Consider the following 21232-nt stretch of genomic DNA (forward strand, 5'->3'; position numbering starts at 1 on the left):
CCATACACACCACCCCAACTCACTAACACATTTCAGACTTTTGCAGGGACACATCTGATCCTCCAGCCTGATCTCACAAGGAAACGGTTCAGTCATACGAAAATGTCCGATTTTTAAAAGGTGGCGTGGCACCCAACCCATCTCTAAACCCAACCGTCATTGGGGATAAGCAAATTGTATGAGTGAGATTGTATGAATTCATATGGATAAGCCACTAAATCAATAAGTTATGAATTGCCATGAGATCCTCTATCGTAAAATCAACCTGATATAACAATGTATCATATCTTCACACAGACTAGACAGGTGTTTTATTATTTATTTATTTATTTTGTGAACCCCTCTGTGTTTCTTTCTTTTTTCTTTCTTTCTTTCTTTCTTTCTTTCTTTCTTTCTTTCTTTCTTTCTTTCTTTCAGATTAATAAAAATTTTCATTTCTTTGGTCAGACCTTGTGATAATTATTCAACGAGCTGTTTATTTGTAACTAAACAAAGTATTTTGATTTCTGTCATCTATTGTTCATTTTTTAATACATTTTCAGTGCATTTGTATTTTCACTGCAGTTATTTTATGTCTTATTCTATGAATTCATGGTAAACACTACTTTCAGACATTGTTCACAGCTAAAAAATGTTGATAAAAAAAATTTGCTGGCGATTTTTTTTTTTTTTGTTTGTTTTTTTTCTAATTTAAGAGCAGTTAAAACAGAGCGGTCAATTATAACCGGAAACACTAAAGTAAGGGGCAGGATTTGAACACGACATGAGGGTTAATAAACTATTGTTTTGGCAATCAATTGATCAATAATGGATTATTTCACAGATCAGTCAGGCTTAGATCAATCATACAGCTAATATAAAAAAACAAGCAAGCTTAAGCTTTTTACAATGCATTTATATTGAACTTGAGGCTAAATGAATAGATCAGTCTGTTTTAGGTTTACCATCTCTTCTGAGTTCATCAATAAGTCAACTACTACAATGACATTGTGTTTTTAATACAACTTCAAAATTCCATTAATATTTATTTGTTTGCAGTTTTATATAGGTTCAATTAAATTAGATAGATTTCTAGTATGTAAATGTTCTCTCAGTTAACGCATTACCTGTTTTTCAGCCCACAGAAAATAACGTGGCTTGGCAGCGGTTCCTCCCAACTGGACCCATTGCGATGCTTCCCGTGAGCTGACCTTATGTGTTTATTTTGCCTTGTAAATGATGTAATTTGTACTCGATTTGTTTCATTGGACCATTGTGATATCACTTAGTGGTCAAATGGAAAATGCATGTGTTTGTAATGGTGTTCAAGTCCAGACGTGGTGTATGTGTCTGCTGTGCAGTTGTCAGACACGGAGAGCTCACTGGTCTGGTCCACCAGTCATCAACATGCGGAAGAACTTCTACAGATGGACGAGGAGAGCTTTGTGGATGCCATTAACTCTGCATTTGTGAGTAAACACTTACACTTTTGCCACACCTATAGCCCACACTTGTGTTTTTGCAATATTACAATACGTTTATTTTGTCGTGTAGACTGACAAAGCTGTCAAAAAAATTTTTTATTTATTTAAATGCCAAATCTTGGTTTTACATTTTATTTGTTTCAACTGAATGCCCTTTATCTGACCCTCACACCATTTTTTTTTCTTTTTGTTTGTGTTTCCGTTAAAGAAACTCCTCTTTTCCCAAGCTGGCTATTTTTACTGGCCTTACTGGTCACAGGCCTTTGCATCTGAGTCACGCTTGCCATCAAAACTGGTTTGCTAATTAAGCCCAAGGCCTGCCAGTGATGGTCATTACTCCACAGAATGTTTTTTTTTTCTGCAGACCGAACTCAATTTTGTGGCCTGGTCAGCATTTTACTTTAATTAGGCATGCTCCTCACATCTTTGCTGAAATACCTTGTCTTTTAAGACTGCACAAAAGGCAGAAGGTACAGTTTACTTCTAGTTGTCAAGATGATGATAGCATCAAATGAAAATTATGTCATAATTTACTCGCCTTCATGTTGTTCTAAACCAATATAACTCTCTTCAGAATTGCGGTGTTCCACTGAAGGATGTTTACGCAGCTTTTTCCCATACAATAAAAAGCAGCAGTGGCCAGGGATTGTCCTGATCCAAAAAGGACAAAAAGCACCATAAAAGTGTCACTTGAAGTAGACCATACAACTTGGGCTCTATTCTAAATCCTCAGGAATAGTAGTTGTCAACATTTTGACTCAAAGGCCCCTCAGTTTTTCAACACAAATGAAATTCAAAAGCCCCCAATATATTGAGTAAGATACTTCTTCCTGTATTTCTTCTTAAACTTAAGTGAGAAACAGATTATTCGTAATTTTGTTTTGTGTGTTATTTTATTAAAAATAACTATGAGTGTTTACATATCGATTAACTACAGTTCATTATGCGAGGCCAGACTCTTAAAATTATAAACAAAAAACAGGAGGAAAAAGTTCACATCTTTATATACAGTTGAAGTCAGAATTATTAACCTCCACAATTTCCCCAATTTCTGCTTAATGGAAAGGAGATAAATTTAACTCATTTCTAAACATAATACTTTTAATTTCTAAATTAACGGATTTATTTTATCTTTGCCATGATGACAGTAAGTAATATTTTACTAGATATTTTTCAATACGCTTCTATACAGCTTAAAGTGACATTTAAAGGCTTGACTTGGTTAATTAGGTTAACTAGGCAGGTTAGGGTAATTAGGCAAGTTATTGTATAACGATGGTTTGTTCTGTAGACTATCAAAAATATATCGCTTAAAGGGGATAATAATGTAATAGAAATAAATAGAAACTGCTTTTATTCTAGCTGGAAAAAAAACAAATAAGACTTTCTGCAAAATATTTTTTTTTTTATCAGACTTACTGTGAAAATGTCCTTGCTATGTTCAACATCATATATATGTATATATGTATATATATATATATATGTATATATATATATATATGTATATATATATATATATATATATATATATATATATATATATATATATATATATATATATATATATAAAACCTGCTCCAGAATTTTTTATTTTTAATTGTCAATAATATATAGATGTCTCACTTATTTTATTTTTTTTTTATTTTTCTTTTTTTTATTTGGTCCATCTTTTCATTTAGTTAAAGTTTAACATCTAAGTTGTGAATTCAAAAACTCATGTACACAACACTCCTTTGTTTACTTCTTTGTTTTACTTCAGTGGAGTAATGAGAACCATTCTGAGCTGGTGGAGACTGCAGGCTCTCTGTTTCGAATGGCTCTGTCTGTCCTGATGCCTGACAGTGGCTCGGCACGTCAGCTTCCACCAAGTGTTTCGGGTATTGGTCCAAAGAGCCGGGTGATGTTCCCATTAGGCATGGGTCATGCCACAGAATACATCAGGCACAGAGTCGCCCTTATAGGGTATGTTTGCCATGTTTCACACCAGTCTTTGGTCTTTGGAATTTTTAATTTTACCAATGTGTATTTTGACTATGCCACTTCTCTTCCACTGCTGATGTGAACAGTGCTATTTAAAATTATTTTATTATTTATTTATTTATTTTATTTATTTAAATGACCTTTGATACAAGAAAATGCATATGTGCATTTATATGACTTTGACTTCTTAAGTGTGCTCAATATGTTATGTTTAAAGTGCCTTTATAATGTTTATGTGGTTGTCTTAGACTTGAAACTTACAGTAATTAGCGACATATAAATTTTGTTTTCATGGAGATGTTATGTTGGATTTAAGCAATTGACCATATAGAGAAAACTCTTTTCTCTCTATTTTGACTAGTGGTTTCATCTGTGTTTTCTTATTTTCCTAATTTCAGAGATGCTGCACACAGAGTACATCCTTTAGCAGGCCAAGGTGCCAATCTAGGCTTTGGTGATGTGTCCTATCTAACACAAGTTCTTAGTCAAGCAGCATATAATGGAAAAGACATAGGTAAGGCTCCCAACATCTGGATCAATCAAGTCATATAAATGTTTCCATCGAAGTTGTATCTATGTGAAAGTTCTTCAAAACACATTGCAGCAACCCATTGTCAAGACAGTCTGCAAAGGTTTAAACCAAGCATGAGAATGGGAAAGAAAGAGGCTAATAGTCAGACTGGTTTTACATGATAAAAAGGCAACAGTAACTCAAAAAACACTCATCATATTCTTTTGTATCTGTTTTACTTATATCTGCGAGACTAGATTCAATTATTGGCTAACATTGTTCCTAATGTATGTAATCTGACCTTCCACCAAGTTACCTTTACATGGACACACACACACACACACACACACACCTAATAGTACCTGACTATATTGTTTTTTTTTTTTTTTTTTTTTATTGTTATTTTGTTATGCCAATTTATGTGCCTTTCTGCATATTCTAATAAAAAAATAAAAATAAAAAAAAACACTCATTACAAAGATTTTGCAGAATAGTGTCTCTGAACACGACAAACCTTGAAAATGTGAGCTAAGGCAGAGGCTATTTCTGTCAGATAAGAACAGGAAACTGAGGCTACAGTTGCTTACCAAAATTAGACATTAGAATATTGGAAAAAGTTTGGGTTGCCCTGTCTGATGAGTCTCGGTTTCTAGATACAGGTGGTAGGGTAAGAATATTGTATGAATCTATTCTGTCTTCACAGTTCAGGCTGGTGTTGTAATGGTGTTGGATGTTTTCTTGGCACACTTCAGGCCTTTAGTAACATTTAAGCAGGTCCGGCCCTAACCAATTTGGTGCCCTAGGCAAGATTTCAGGTGGCGCCCTGTCACATTGCAGTAAATTCCACTGCTAGTGTACATATAGTCATAAGAAACTAAATAGCTTTTTGATCGACTACTACAAGCTGGGAAAACGTCAGATAAACATGTCAATGCAATTAACATTATAGCTGAATAGATCTAATATTTACACATTTGCTTGAGGAAGGAATGATTGGGGTAGTTACATTACTATTACTATTTTCCATAACACCAATGCCCTTCCATAACATTAGCTGACGTTAAAACAGATAGCACTATAGATATTTATTGATTAGCAATGTTATGCCATATCTGTCAACGTTGGGATGTAAAAAATTTGGGATAACAAATAGCTTCAAATGATCAAATACATAGCAAACAATAGAAAATATTGACAATAAAATACAATTTTTTTAAAGCCAATGGCCTATGCAGAAATTAAATAAAGCTATAAAATTTATTTAACTTTTAATTGTATTTGCATATTGATTAAAGTTACTATAGTTATTTAGTGAAGAGCAGCAGATCAATCTCTCATTGTGTTTTGTTTGATAACAATGTAAGAATGCACAGATCTATGTGAATGAATGAAGCATTCGACTACTTTAGTAATTGTTTGTGCACATTTAAGAGAAAATTAGTTGTGTTTAAAATAAAACAAGCAGGACAGAGCAAAAAAAAAAACGAAAAAAAAGAAGCACTTTTCTGACGGTCCCTTACTAAGAGCGCCACTCCGCGCGAGCTTTCCTGGCTAAACGCATATCTTCGGCTAAACGGAGCAGTGGTGGTAATGTCGAGCGAAAAAAAGAAAAAGACAGCTGTGAAACATAACCAGCTTTGTCTTTTTGTAGGAAACACACTTAAGATCTTTTTAGGCCAAGAGGTTTTTGAGTTATTGCCATCTATTACTAAATGTGTCAGGAATATCAAAAACAAAACCAACTTATCCGCGCTCATTTTTGGCAGCGCCCTTAGCATTTGCCTATACTGCCTATGCCACGGGCCGGCCCTGCATTTAAGCATTGTTCAAATGCCACAGCCAACATAAATATAGTTGCTGACCGATCCCTCTATGACCACAGTGTACCCGTCTTGTGATGGCAGCTTCCAACAGGAAGTATAAAGTTCAGTCAAATGCCATCCACAGGCACCAGATTTCAATTTAACAGCACACCTTTGGGATGTGGTGCATTAAAAGGTTCACACCATGTAAGTGGATCAGACAAATCTGCAGCAACTTGGTTATCCTATCAGGACACAATAAGAAATGTTTACAGCAGCTAACAAGATACAAAAAATCAATGCCATTCTCAAGGCATAAGGGTCTAATACAGTACTAGAATGAGGTTGCTAATAAAGTGGTCGAAGAGTGTACTCTTATCCAATAACCATTAAACAAAATAACAAGCATATTTTTCTAGAAAGCATAATCTCATTCAAAAATAAATACATGAACTGTATTGTGAAGATACAGTTGGCTGGAAATGTGTCTAGAAAAACAGAGGCCTTCCTGGAATTCAGTTCAATTATTTGCTCAATGTAGAATCTTATTTCATTCATGGGTTATAATACTTTGGGTTCAGAAGATCTCAGTGGAGCTGTTTGTGGTTTTTTATAAGCTCTTTTCCATTCACCATTGATGGTGATCTTTAGTTGGGGAAAAGGAACTGGTTGTGCTGAAGCAGTATAGTATTTTTACTTGTCAATCTTTCCAAAAACTGCTCATAAATTTCTTTGCAGCCGCAAATGGAAACTTAAGAGAAAATGTTGACATCAGTTTCTTTGAAAATCAAAAATTAGTAACTGATGTGCTCATTATTTTATTTTTATTTAAATACATGGACTGTGGTGGTGTAAAAGTTGGCATCATTTCATATTTGAGTAAATTTGCAGAGATTAATGTATTTGCAGGTTATGTGCACGTGTGATAAGTACCAAATGAATTACAGTGAGAAGCAAAACTTTTGATAAGTTGGATAGTATTTAACCACTGGTCTTTTGAACTCTAGGAGCCATGCAGCACCTGTTGGAGTTTGAAACTGAACGTCAGCGACACAATCTTCCCATGATGACTGCCATTGACCTCATGAAGAGGCTGTACTCCTCTAACACAGCCCCAATGGTTTTACTGAGAACTTTTGGCCTCCAGGCTACCAATGCAGTGCCTCCACTTAAAGTATGATCACATCTATTACTCTTCCAACACTTTCATCACAGTTGCCAAGTCTCCATTCACATATTTTTATGCACATTTTGGAATATCGCAGAAATAAATGCTTAATGCAAACACCAAACGATGCGTAAATTTTGAAAATGCGAAGAAAAAACATCATCTCTTATTTCAGTTCCTTATCAAATCTTGACCCATCCAATGCTTGCTAATATCTGACATCTTCCGCTCCCCTAAAGATGCTTTTAATTTGTGCGCTTGAGCTCAACCACTCTTATGTCAAGTTCAGACTGCATGATTTTCAAAATAGTCGTGTCACAGAAGTTTTCACACTGCATGACTATCTGGGCTAGCGTTTTGCTGCTGCTTTGTTTACACTGCAAGATGGATCGGCGACTGGGGCTTTCACAATGCATGACTTTACATTAGGAAGAATCGCCGACAACTTCATCCAAACTACGTCTCACAGCCAAAAACACTTAGTATATCTTTTGTTATTAACTACATAACTAGAAAGAAATCTTTCATGGGGTAGAAAATGTATATATTTGCTCACCTGGGTTTGAAGGAAATTAGCAATTTCTCCTCAACTTCAACTTTCTGTATGACGCATCAAACAGACAAGGGTGCTCATGTCAAACCTCCACTAGTTTTTCCTCCATTTCTTGGGTCCAAATAAACCGAAAATGAGGGATTTTACCTTCTCCCCCAGCCTCCCACTGGCCTGCAGGTACACTCACACACGAACACGATGTTATTTTCAGTCAAAACTCATTTCACACGGCATGATTTGAATCGCAGACAGCTTAAGATATTTAGCATGCCAAATATCTTACAGGCATCGGCGACCCATTGGTGAATCTCTCAGATCGTCTCTTTGACAGTTCACACTGTGATTGTCACTTATGTGCACGAGCACCGATTTGCCTGTGATTTCAGGCTTTTGTCTGTTAGTGATGGGAAGTTCGGATCATTTTACTGACTCAGATCTTTGAGTCTCGTTCATCAAGATGAACAAATCTTTTTTCGAGTCATTTCGTTAATTTGGTTCAATTTGCCAAAATATTATTAAAATTCTACGAATTGCTTCCAAACACATCTACAACTAGCCCAAAAGGTTGATCACACGACAAATAAGTCATAAATAGAATATAAGAAGGAGAAAATAATAATACAATGTTTAACTGCTCTTTTGTCTATGATATGGTATTGTTCTCTCTTTGCTCAGCTCACCTCTTCATGTCTTCAAATGTCAGGGGTTCGTTCACGTTACACTGAAAGTCACATATAATCTTAATCAATGCACAGTCTAAGCTGATAGGAGCCATGATTGTTCGTTCATCACGTGACAGAATGACTCAAACCTGAGGACTCGAGAGATGAGCGGTTCAATTCTTTTTCTGGCTCTAAACGCGTTTGATTGGCCCGTGAGGAACAAGTGACTCAGACCCGATAGAGGACTCGAGAGATGAACGGATCAAAACTTTTTCCGGCTCTAAACGCATATGATTGGCTTGTGATGAACGAGTGACTCAGACCCGATAGAGGACTTGAGAGGGGAGCGGATCAATTCTTTTTCCGGCTCTAAACGCTCTTTTTCCGGCTCTAAACAATGTGATGAAGACTTGAAATTAACGATACTACCTGCACAAATGTGCGCACGCGCGGATGAACGAATCACTCCCTGAGAGGACTCGTAGTTCCCGAGTCATATTGAAGATTTGTTCAAAATGAACAAATCGGTTATGAACGACCCATCACTATTGTCTGTGATTTCTTAAAACCTGGCGGCGAGTCAAAATCGGGGCTAAAATCATGCAGTCTGAACTCGGCATCATATGATGAATTTGTTATTAACTATTTTTAAAAGGGGGAACTGCTTCTAATGCTGCACATTTTAGTTTTTTTTTCATATATTTAATTTGCATCTTTGGATGGAAACATGGCTAATGTCAGTTTCTTTTTTATTTCCTACTCTGAAATTGTACACTTTGTCCCTTTCCTCCAAATTCTTTCACTTTTCTTGAGCTCTGTGGCTCTCTTCTTCTGTTCTCCTTCCTTCCTATCCATGGCTCTTTCTTCGCTCTGTTCTTCTTCCAGCTACCGACTTTTTTTTTCACCTCTCCAACTTTTGCACCCTCTTTCACTCTTCCTCTGACTTTTTCCCTTCTCTAACCCCATCCCCCCATCTTGTCCTCTGATTACATGCCTTTCTACTCTTATCCGTGCCTGTAATTTACATGGTCAGGAGCTACTACTATGGCTATGTTTAGCCCTAAATTTACTGTTACCGAAAGTGTGGGTGGGGTTGCAGGGCTGTGCATGGTGGTGTTGGCTTGTGTTTTCACACTCCTTTTATTACAGGCCACTCTTATGAAATGGCTTCATTCCTTTACTAAGCGATTCCAACCAAAGGCCCGTAACTTTATCTTAGGTCTTCAGGGATATCTCTCTAATTCAGTGCTTCTATGATAGACGTTACAGACTAGGCTCACATGCCTGGAGGGTTTGTCACCCTTCGTGACCAAAATGTTTAGTTCTAAATAAAACTAAGCGGCACTTGTAGCTTATAAATATTGGTTACCTGTAAGTCACTTACCTGTAGTAATTATTTTTTTCTTGTACCCACAGGAGCAGATCATGGCCTTTGCCAGCAAGTAAAAACTGGGTAGTTGCTGGATCTCTAATGCTTTGTTCAAAGATTGTATAAGTGTAAATTAATAAATTATATTTTATTCCTTTGTCTACGAGTAAAGCATTTTTTTTATTTTGTTTACATTTACCCATATGAAATTTACCCATAAAATGTAACTCCTGCTCTTTCTTTGCTATTACGTGTTTTCCTATATTTCTATATTTGAATGTGTTGTGAGAAATGTAAATAAAGGCCTGTTGTAAAAACAATTATGCAAATGTAAAGAAACATGATTTTCTTATATGGGAAATTTGCATAATTCATAAGCCTGTTAAGCTGTTTTTTAAGGAATATAGGCAAGAAAGTGGAATTTCTTTTATGAAATCAAAACTGTTTTTGACTTTTAATATGAATATGTAAGGCTAAAGTTATCTATAAGTCAGTATGCTACAAAAAATGACGAAATTCCCATTAAGAAGTTACATGGTTTTAAAACTTTCTCAATTCTGCCAATATTCATCAAAAATATTGATGACATCACTCTGACCTTTAGCTTCTTGTCTGATATTGGTTCCAAGCAAATAATGACTAGACTATTAACCATATACTGCTCTATAGCCTACTTACTATAAACTGACACAACTGAAGCTGGTCACTTATTCAAACAAACTGCATTTTCTATATAGGTATCAGGATATTAAGGATTTGTTCATTAATTTTCCTTTGGCATAGTTTCTTTATTCATCAGGGGTTGCCACAGCGGAATGATCTGCCAACTTATCCTGCATATGTAAGCTGCAACCCAGTACTGGGAAAATAAGGATTTACAACTGGAGTAAGGATAGTTTTCATTGTGGTAAATGAATTTGGTTTTGTGTTAAATACGTAACCGGCATACCGCTCACATAGAGTGAAATACACAAACTGACATACAAAGGCCATCAATCACAACTAAATTAATAAAACAGAACTTTATGCATTAAACAATTTGGCACATTGGTGTTATGTATGATCTGCATTAATGTTTTTAAGTAAATGTCTAATGAAGTCTTTCACCATCAATTTATATGGAATCTAGAAAGTTTGTAACATGACGCAATTAGCCTATCTTTCATTTTAAATAAGTTACCTTTGGACCAGGATTTTAATGTCCAGCCATGATGTGCCACCATTGAGGATTAAAATCAAACAGTAGCCTAGTAGGCTAATTTGATTACTAAATAAGTGGGCTAACTTGTACATTTTCGTCGTTTTAGCTGTCATGAACTGAACTGACTATCGCGATAATTTTAAAGACTCGTGATTGTCAAGTGGTTGAGGCTATTTTCATAATTGGCGCGAATTTAAATCAGCTATGGTCGATACTGAGGGGATGGCAACAAATTCACAGTAAAATTCTCTATTACGTTCATTTTAATCAACAAGGACCTCGTTTGAAGTAAGTAAACAATAATATAGTTTATGCCATTAGTGGTTTTGTTTTCTGTTTGAACGTTTTGTTTTGACAAGCTTTGTTGCATATCTTAATTATGTGGGTTATGTAGTATATAGACTCAATTATTTTATAATCCTGTTTAGTCAACTGATTCACCAACAGATATTTCTTATGTTTTTTATTTATACATGTACAATAACATTTCATACACAACACTGAACTGGAAAGCATATTTATAGCATTTACTGTAGAAAATACCTCTTAAATGGTAATGCATTACATAAAACATCTCACGTCATGCGTTGAACTATGAAAAAAATATGTATATACAGTCTTTAAAAAATACATAGAAATGTACAATGAAGCTGCTTTAAAGAAGCTAATGGATTAAGAAATGCAACATGCCACACTGCGTTTTCAGCAAGTACCATGTAATAAATATTTGTACAATAATTCACAAAACACATTTGACACGATACTGCCATGTGAGCAAAGGCTCTTTCTTACACTGATCCTAAATATGTCCGCTCTATCCACTTGTCACATTTAGCACAAAGTCTGACTTTATTCTGCTCAATTACACCCAAACATCTGTAAAGAGATACAACAGCAACATTTTTAAGGCTTTGCCACATCACGAGCCCCCAAAACTATATGTCAAGCCATCCACAATAACCAACCCAACTTGACATAAAGGAGGTTGAAGGCACTCTTAGCAAGTTGACCTAAAAAAATCTACAGTAACATGGAATGCCTAATGTCTACGAATAATCTGACCAGTAGTTATATTTATCAAAGTATTTATAGGATATAACACGTAAGCATTTGCACCTATTTAATTTGATAATGGATGCTGTAAAAATTAATTCAACTGCATGCCATTCAGTGTTAAAAACCTGGTTATACCTCGGTTTAAAAAATAAGCACCTAGTTAATGAACTTCATCTAAAAGATGTTCCACCTTGAGTCTATGCAAACCTAGCATTTATTGCATAAATACATGCATTATTTAATAATACATAAATCCACAATCATGTGGCAATGTAAAGTAGCCATTTAGCCAAAGTAGCCAAGTAGCCAAGGTTGATTCTTAACCCAACCTGTCCAGTCACAAACAAATTAAGTTGCTTATCCCAAACAACTTTCCAAAGCACACATAGACAGTTGTAGATACGTTAAAGTGTTACGTGCTAGATATTTGGGCACTAAATTAATTTATCACAACCTAAAACAGCACTACACTATTGTGCAAGCACTACTACTATCCCATTACTGCAGAAAGGGTATGGAGGCTACACTACTTAACGCAATGTTTTTACACGTATCCCACTGCACAATATCCTGCACAACTGCATAAATTACTTCAAATTGATGAATTTTAGATTAGAACTTGCCAACTTGGACAGTGTCTCAGGTGAGGCGACAGACAAAAAATGTAAACATACAGTAGAAATAGCAGACTGGCTTTACAAAAATATAGTGATTTCTTCGCGAACAGTTCTTTGGGTGTTTAGTTGGTGAAAGAGGAGAGCGCTGTGATACAGGACTGCAGTGCAGAGCAGGTTTGTCAACTCACTATAGAGTTACGGGAAGGAGGAATAGGAAGGGTTGCTTGATAACTTGAGATTTTCCTCCTGCTCCCCTGTGTTCCACCTCATACTGGTTTCCATGAGACCGCAAGCTTTACTGAATGCTGAAATTGTGGAAATGATCAAATATGGCGCCGAGAGCCCAGCTTGTCTCCACATTATTCACCTTTTTAGCAAGCTGTGAAGAAAAAGAAGACTATTAGACCATTCTGCTGCTTTGACAGAGGTATTACATCTTTAGGCTATTTAATTAAGTACACACAAATTAGTGAACGGTTTAAGACCAATTTTAGATTCTCTCTCATGTTATATTTACTTAACGTACAAATTAAATTGCTTTAATCTCTCCCACTTACCTGCAAAACAGTGCTGTCCTTGAAGCCAAATCCGTCTTTCAGTAGGCATGTGATGTACGTCATGTCCATGCATAAGTAGGGGCTGATCGGGCGGTATTTAGTCATCTTATTGCACACTTGATTAAGAAAAAGAAAAGAACAATGAGGGAGGATGTTACAATTGCTCACACCTAGAGTTAAGTATTCGACCAAACCCATAAGCCTTTTCATTAAACCCTAATGCAGTTCTCTTCCTTTGTGTATTTGTGCTAGAGATGTGAGTTATACTTCAGATTGGGTGGCTTGTGGTGATAACAATCTAGCAACCACCCAGAATGATCTAACATTAGGAATTACTTCGAGAACCTTCACAACCACATTGTGTTTTGAGTAGGCAAAACAATTTGTACGTTCTTCAGAAATATATATATATATATATATATATATATATATATATATATATATATATATATATATATATATATATATATATATATTAGGGGTGTCACTGAAATCGATCGAAATTTATGCTCAATTTCGATTATCGAATCAAAAAATAGAATCATCGATGCTGCTACGCCCCCATGTCACGTCAGCTTGTCTTGCCAAGCGGGAAAAAACAGGCTTGTTAAAGTGCTTGTTGAACTGCAGAAGCAGGAGACCCGTCGACAGAGCTTAAACCCTCTCCTCTTTCAATGAAGTCGCCGGTGTGTAAGCATTTTGGATTTCCAGTGAGTTATGTTGACAACGTTCGTGTTGTCGACAAAAAAAAACACCGTTTTGCAAGCTCTGCTATGTACGTATTAGGGTTCGTCCGATAGACAACACCGATAGACAACACCGGCATCGCGATCCTCCACCCGCCCCCATTGCAAATCCGCTCGCGAAAAGTACACACTCAGGTCCTGTTTACACTGTCTTTGTTTTTAAATGGCATTTTAGAATGACAACGATTTGACATCCACAGTGGCGTGTAGCATTTCTGAGCAGCCCTCCTTCCTCTCTACCTCTGACACACACACACATAGACACAGATGCACACACACAGCCATGGGCTCGAGACAGCGGGTTCAGGCAGTCAGAGGATCAGTAGACTGCTTCAATCTTTCACTCACTTGTTCTTAGTCATTTTAGCGAACACCTCAGATACTGTTGGCTGGTTCCTGTTGGTTGTGCGTCTTTTTTACCGACGCCATTATAACGACACAGATCACTGCCTATTCACGAGTCCCGCAGAAAAAGTGATTGACAGGTGGTAATTATGTGTGTATCTTGCCTTTATTCATTTACTGTATGATTTGTTTAGGGGTAAAACAAAGACCACGCAGGTCAGGTAGTTTAAACGGTAGGCTACAAATAATTAATTGGTCATTAATTAATTAATTATTCATAATCGAAAATCGAATCGTGCCTTTAGAATCGAAAATGTAATCGAATCGAGGATTTGGAAGATCGTGACACCCTTAATATATATATATTTCAATCTGTAAGTATAGAATCGGGCACGAAGGTTAGATTAAAGGACTAAAAGCTTCCCAGTTACACTATAGGCATTAAGCATAGTGGGCGCACTATCCAGTGACAGCCAGACTGTTGGTTGTCAGGTTGCAGTATCTCAGAGTCTGGCACATTACGTAAGACACTGAGGCACCAGTGCTGTGTTTTTCAACAACCGTCTGGCACATCTTTGTGAAACAGGTCTTCCCAATGTTTTGTTTTTCCTCCAGCTGACATTGTGATTTATGAAAGTTTGTGAAGAGGGGACGGACAGGAGGAAAGTGCGAAAGAATCGTTTCACACCCTATGTCATGCACGTGCTGATTGTGCTCCAAATCACGAAGGGAGGGTCTGGGGGAAAGCAGTACCAAGTGTTCCCGCACAGGGTGTGACATTAAGTCCTGCCTGCCCCTCCAGTTAGATATTGGGCATTAGGTGTTGGCTCCTGTCATTGGGATAACCATCGTGCCAAATGTGGTTCTTCAAGACCATGCGACAGTGTCAGCGTACAAATAAAACCCTTACATAAGACGCCAGCTCATTCCCCCTAGTGATAAATCTTCTCTGTGGACATTTACTGTTTGACACAATCTACCATGCGAGTCTTCTTTGAATCAGTTTCAGGTCTCAAGCTTACGTATGTGTCAAATTCTGTGCAAAAACTCATAATATAGTCCTGCCCTCAAAGGGCATGGAAAAGCTGAGATAGCAGGTTAGACAGTTACAAAAGAAGGTGAACACACGCAAGCAGAAGTATTTGTGTGGGAGAGGTGCAGCCTATGTTTATGTGGTGGCAGAGCTATCATTTTGTGAAGCCAGTGTGATTGTCGAGAACCTCAAATGCAAATAAGCACCAAGGGTTTATGTTTGTGCAATGTGTGCGGCAGGACTTTGACCCGAGTGTTCTTTGGAGAATGGGAGAGTATCCCAAATCTTACCTTCTTTGGCTTTCTTTTTGAAGTCCCTGACTTCCACAGTACCGCCACGGGATCCATCTGAAACATCGAGACAATTGTCATAAATCATGAAGATGATTCATCACTAACTGTAGCATTGACCTAATGCAATTCCACTCACCGATGAGACCCGACTCCACAGCTCTGTCGTAGTAATAGGAGAAGGCGTAGAAGATGCTGCTTCCTTTGACCTCAAATGGCTGATGCACAATCCCTTTCACCACCTGCAGCACCTCTTGGTAGCACAGTTTATACCCTGCATAACCTAGAAATAAAATAAAATAAAAAATGTCTTTAGAAATTGTACCCCACTCTCCAATACTGTAAACTTTATCCTGTCCCATGTGGTAAACTCTTTGACTGAGAATAAAGTGTGGTTATTCTCCCTGGAGTTGTAGATTTAGACAGGAACTGCCAGCCAAAGCAATTTTCTATTATCCAGGGTCCTTCCCATATTTACAGTGCACAATACCTTGTAAACACCTGGAATCTGTGTAAAAACAGATTTTAAGCCTTCTGTAGCAAGTCCACAGTTGTGATGCTAAGACCCTCTGTTCTATTTATATGTATATTAAGGAAACTACTAGTCTCCTACAGGAAAGCAAAATATTTGAGGTATCTTGAATGAGGAGTGTGCATTTCAAGGAAAGTGCCTCCTTACAACATAATGAGGTCAGTTTGAGGGTTTGCCACAAACTCTTCAGGGAGAGGTTTCCTCACAGGAAGCTCCAAATAGGCAGTTTTCATATGACCTGAAGCTAACTGGCTGGTCAGGCCTACCAGTTGGAAACCATATGGACCGCTTAACAAGGCCCATCGTAGTTGGAAATTCTGCACCACAACATTGTTATAGGGGGAACGGGATAGGCCAAATGCCAAGCCTATGATTATTGTATTTATTTATTTATTTATTTTACATGTTTGTTGTTAAAACAAGTGTTAAATCATTTAAATTGACCATTTTGTTTCCGCAAAATCACTGAAGTGAAATTAAGTCATTTTAAAGTCAGACCTTTTCAGAATACAAGTTTAGAGTCAACCAGTGTGTTGACATTTTTGTGTTGGTGCCTATTAGTCTGAATTCAATATATTACATTTTTCACAGTAATATCAACAGTATGCAAAAAACTTTAACAACTTATATTAAATTTTAAGAACTTATAAAGTAATTCTAAGATCTCTCACCATCTGGGGTTCCGCTGACTTTATAGGTCAGTCCACCAAAGCTCCACTCTTCACTGAATTTTTTTGGTAAACAGGAACTTCTGAAAACTTTCCACTCGAGACCTATAGGTTGAATATTTAAAAATGAAATTAATAATCATTTATGACACAAAGTAAGCCTATATAAACAATTTTATTAGTCATTACCGTCAGCACCAAGAGCACCAAGTGTTGCCAGTCGAGAAGCAAATACGCCATTTCCAAGGTAACTGCAATTGAGGAAAAATGTAAAATCACAATTTATATGGGTGATTCTAGAATTGCCCATAATTTGTTTCTTTAAGATTAGCCTTCTTTTGTTTTGTTTTTTTAAAACCAATTTTAATGAAAGTTTTAAATAATAAAACAAATTATATCAAGTTCTCTCTAAAATAATGACTGTTTGTGTAGGGACATTTGGTCTTGCAAATGTTAACTTAAAGACTCACACTTTGATTATGTTAACTTCCTCTGCCCCCAAAATCATACATTCAGCTTCAGTTTTAATAACACTATTTTCTGCATTATTTGTCATTTCAATCTGTAAAGCACTGATAAGTGTAACTTTACTTACTTTAGAACGCAGAATATATGTACTGTATAATAAGGGACGGAATAACATTTTCATAAGTTCAACTTACCTGTGAGTATACAGCTCATAGGTGCTGTTGAACATGTTGATTTTGGCGATGTAGTCTGAAGGAGCTGACTGCACAGTTTTCTGTGAAGAGTACAGTGTCAATGTTACAAACTACTGAAACATTAACCAGTACTATATGTTTTGTTTTTGTCTGTTTTGTTTACTATTATTATTTTATGATACAATTGTTATTAAACTCTTTTTTTTTCTCAGCGTTATACCTTTAACCTGGGAAGGAAAGTAATCTGAGTTGAACCTCCACCCAAATCCAAGATCCCAACAGTTCTCTTTGTTTTGGAATATAAATGACCTGCAAAACAAAGATTTTTAAAAAGTTGTGAAAATGCAGTTTATTATCAGTCACTCAAATTCATGTATTTTAGAAATGCATTCAAAACAAGTTGCACTCTTGGAAATCAAGGAACAAAACTTGTCACTGGAGAAGTCAATTTTATAATATTTATTACGATTGTACCCAAATGTGTACCTCTTGAAATGGTACACTGTACAACCTCAGTGACTGTTTTTGTCACTTCATTTTTGAGAGTGTACAAAAGTACATGCCCTGCTGAAAAAAACTGCTTAAACCAGCCAAGGCTGGTTGGCTGGTTTTAGAGGGGTTTTGGCCATTTCCAGGCTGGTTTCTTGCCATTTCCAGGCTGGTCAGTCTGGCAGATGACCAGCTAAAACCAGCTTGACCAGCCAAAACCAGCTATGTACAGCTTAATCCAGGCTGGTCAAGCTGGATTTGCTGGTCATTTTTCAGGCTGACCAGCTAAGACCAGCCTGGAAATGGCAAGAAACCAGCCTGGAAATGGCCAAAACCCCTCTAAAACTAGGCTGGTCAACCAGCTAAAACCAGCCAATCAGACTAAGCTGGTTTAAGCTGGATTTTTTTAGCAGGGTGGCCTTCTCTTAAGTTAATATTTATTCAATATATTCAAATTAAGTTATGACCATTGTAGAAATGTTATAAAAAATAATCAGTACTTTACCTGTGAGGAAGTTTACTGTAACCCATGCCAAAACACCTGCAACAGAGGAAACACATTTTATTGAGATGCAGGATTTACATACAAATTTAGGCTAGACATTTCTGTTACCATTAAGCTAATATTTTTAATCTGACATCTGGAAGTACACTGCCCCATAGTATACTTAATAGTGTCCCCATAGAAAGCAATAAGAACATCTTATATTGGGGTCATCTAGGACCAGCCCAGGTAATTAAACATGTCTGAGATGTGAAATTAGTCACACCTCATAAAACCAAAGGACAAATATGTGAATGTCTGACTTTGCATGAAAGCGAATGTCAACTTGAATTAAAAATGTGGAGGATAAATTAATGTTGAGCGTGGGAGGCATCTAGACAAGATTAAACCCAGACGGTTATATTAAACACTTAGGTCACTATCTCAATAAAGTGTACAAAGCATAATCAACTATTTACTTTGAACTTGTGCTTCATTAATGCTATACTACCTTCATTGATGCCATTCATAATGGTGACACTGTTGTTTGGCACAAAGAAAGGAGAGTCGTCAAATACTTCTTTGACCTGTGGACACAAACCAGAAAAGACATGTATTAACCGTTGTGTTTAATTTTAGCTCAACAATGTAATGAAACCTAAGAGTTCATGACTCATGTGTTCCTCTGTAATGTACACTATAAAAAAAGAAGCCATTTAGTTGTTACAACATAAAAATTCAAGCCGGCTCTTTTTATCTGGAGTCAACGGGAAGTGCACTGAATCAATCTTGGGCGAATTTGTCTGAAACTGGGCAAGCTTGAAACCACAAGTGTGGCTGGTGCGGTGGCGTTGAATACGATAATTCAAAAGGCATTTGGGTCCCTTCAGCTCCAGACAGCCTCAAAACAGCTGCTTTTGCACAGTATTGGTTTTCGTCCGCTCCTACTTTTCTTGTCTTTCATTCTCTCTGTCTCACACACAACATGGTTTGTATCCCTTTGGGATGGTTGGTTTCTCTACCAAATTGTCTGAGAAAGAGAGGAAGCCTTACCTCATTCAGCAGGGCTTTGGCTTTCTCTTCAGGCAGCAGGCGCAAGCCGGCAGTGGCTTTCAGAACCACAGGTGTCTGTATCCATTGCTCTTTGGGGATTGTCTTTTTTGCTACCTTCAACAGCTGCACAATGGATTCTCCACCCTAACAGATGGAAAAAAAATATTGTAAATACATATTCATCAAAGTGAATAAAAGAACATTAGTGTGATCTATACAAACCTGGATTAGCATCTTTTCCTGTCTAGCAGGACTAAGGGGATAAATATTTACTTTTTCAATGTCCTTAGCTTCTTGGTTCAAAAAGGGAAACTAAACCACTGGTAGAATACTCTCTTGAACCAAATTGATTTATTCTAGAATATCTGCAAACTTTGAAGTGCATGTACATATATTTTATTTGCTGCGTGGCCACAAATTAAAGCAAAAAAATCTTTGAGCGGTCTTGAAATCAAATCTCATACTGGCGAAATGTTCAAACCTGGAGTTTTTTTGATAATCTTAATGGAAACCAAAAATATAAATAGTCGGTTTTCTGGCTGTACAAGTAAACTGGGAAAAGCAAAAGCTATTAGAATGTAGAAATCTCATTCCTTGATGTTCCTATAAAAAATTTAGTGGCTTACCTTTTCAGGCATATCTGCATATGCTGACAGTCCGGGCTTCACTGCATGGTACATCTCATTGTCAAGCACTGGAAGCTCAACTGTGGGACACAGACAGACAGAAATGTCAGAAGGAACCATAAACGATGTTATTAGAAGGTGCACTTTAGCAGTGGATTGCGGGCAACTCTATTCCAATCTCTTTAAAAGTTACTGTGCACGTGCAGAGACATTTGGTTATTGTATGTTTATCACAAATGGCGACCACCAGGATTTTTCCAGACAGGCAATTAAGAGTTTACCTCATCAAGAATGATGCCATGTCTCCATTTAATGGATATTTTGGCAAACCTATTACTGAGTTATCAGTTCCAACCCATAATTTTTAACATTGCTTGAGGATGAATTTTTTAAGAGCAACTAGAACTATTTCTCCATCTCTCTTTTTCCTTCCCACCCCTGTGTTTCCGTTTGTTTTCTCACTATTCAGCGAATAAACCAGGGCAAACACAAACACAGTGAGCAGACTTGCTATGAGCCACAGGCTCCTGAGAGGGATGCGGTAAGAAAGAAACTGAGCGAGAGAGAGAGAGAGAGAGAGAGAAAGAGAGAGACGACGAGGGCAGCCGTTCACAGAGTCTGCAAGGCGGGACTCTTCGAGATCATTCTGAGTTCATGCTGTAAGCTAAAGTGAGGCATGGATGTGAGTCAGGACCATCAGAACAAATCTAAAGAGATCTAGCTACAAAAGAAGCAAGTAAGTTTTCTAAGAAGATATCATGTCTTGTGCAAAATCTGGATGCAGAGAAAGGACATTAAAAGATTTACCTGGGTCTTTTTGGATGAACTTGTAAATGTGGATACGGGTGCCGCTGCTGCCAGCATCAAACATGATCCCATAAAAGACGCGACTGAAGTTGACCTGGCGGGGGGCCACTGGTTCCATCACCACAGGCTCCTCTGGAGGAAGCTGATTGTCCATGTTGGCATTGTGATTGATTGCACGGTAGCGGTTGTACATATGGTGGTTGTAATATGTTGCCTCTGCCAGAAAGTACCCGGCAAAAAGCCACATGGACACCAACGTCAAGTGCAACATCTGCTGAGACATGGTTTCTTTCTCCCACGCCGACACTGCAAACAGCTGAAGGCTTGACTGGTGGTTTCTCGAAAAAGTGACTCAAGAGTTTTTATGGAGGAGGATGTGTTTGCTGCTTTTGCCCGGTCTTGTTAAGAGAAAGTCTTGAGGCTGTGCAGATGAAGCAAAGGTCTACAGAAAAGATGAAGAAAGGTAAAAAAAGAAGATGGAGAGAGCCAGAAAGAGAGGGTGAACGTAGAGACACACTCGGGACTGGTTGGTCATCTGTTTACAGTATATAAAGACAT

At 37.2% G+C, this 21232-nt stretch overlaps 2 protein-coding genes across 7 annotated transcripts in view; one reads left to right on the forward strand and one right to left on the reverse strand.

Annotated features, from left to right (window-relative positions):
* coq6 (coenzyme Q6 monooxygenase) overlaps positions 1–21232 on the forward strand; it is a 46525-nt gene that overhangs the window by 9504 nt on the left and 15789 nt on the right. For 3 of the 6 annotated variants that reach the window (XR_012392835.1, XM_073927508.1, XM_073927507.1), the window contains exons 7-13: positions 1118–1180; positions 1341–1448; positions 3223–3425; positions 3842–3957; positions 6764–6930; positions 9556–9581; positions 10308–10394. Coding sequence is in view for 4 of the 6 variants with exons in the window: in XM_073927508.1 (XP_073783609.1) it covers positions 1118–1180; positions 1341–1448; positions 3223–3425; positions 3842–3957; positions 6764–6930; positions 9556–9581; positions 10308–10353 (729 nt within the window). In the remaining 2 variants the exon portion in view is untranslated. 6 annotated transcript variants of the gene reach the window in all.
* entpd5a (ectonucleoside triphosphate diphosphohydrolase 5a) lies at positions 11158–21200 on the reverse strand. Its single transcript, XM_679770.9, has 13 exons — positions 20675–21200; positions 19868–19947; positions 19242–19385; positions 18700–18775; positions 18210–18245; positions 17436–17524; positions 17216–17295; positions 16743–16804; positions 16557–16658; positions 15493–15636; positions 15354–15410; positions 12940–13055; positions 11158–12761 (listed from the first exon to the last, which is right to left on the reverse strand). The coding sequence occupies exons 1-13, from the start codon at positions 20955–20957 to the stop codon at positions 12678–12680; spliced, it is 1353 nt and encodes a 450-aa protein (XP_684862.2). The 5' UTR covers positions 20958–21200; the 3' UTR covers positions 11158–12677.

This window comes from Danio rerio, chromosome 17 (genome assembly GCF_049306965.1).
Source record: "Danio rerio strain Tuebingen ecotype United States chromosome 17, GRCz12tu, whole genome shotgun sequence".
Classification (NCBI taxonomy): domain Eukaryota; kingdom Metazoa; phylum Chordata; class Actinopteri; order Cypriniformes; family Danionidae; genus Danio; species Danio rerio.

Excerpts from the sequence above, each read along its gene's own strand:
- entpd5a (XM_679770.9), bottom strand. The coding sequence starts at position 20,957 with ATGTCTCAGCAGATGTTGCACTTGACGTTGGTGTCCATGTGGCTTTTT. Across the intron at positions 18,776-19,241 it reads CCAAAGCCCTGCTGAATGAG|GTCAAAGAAGTATTTGACGA; the intron begins GTAAGGCTTCCT and ends TTGTGTCCACAG. Across the intron at positions 16,659-16,742 it reads TGGTGCTCTTGGTGCTGACG|GTCTCGAGTGGAAAGTTTTC; the intron begins GTAATGACTAAT and ends TTCAACCTATAG.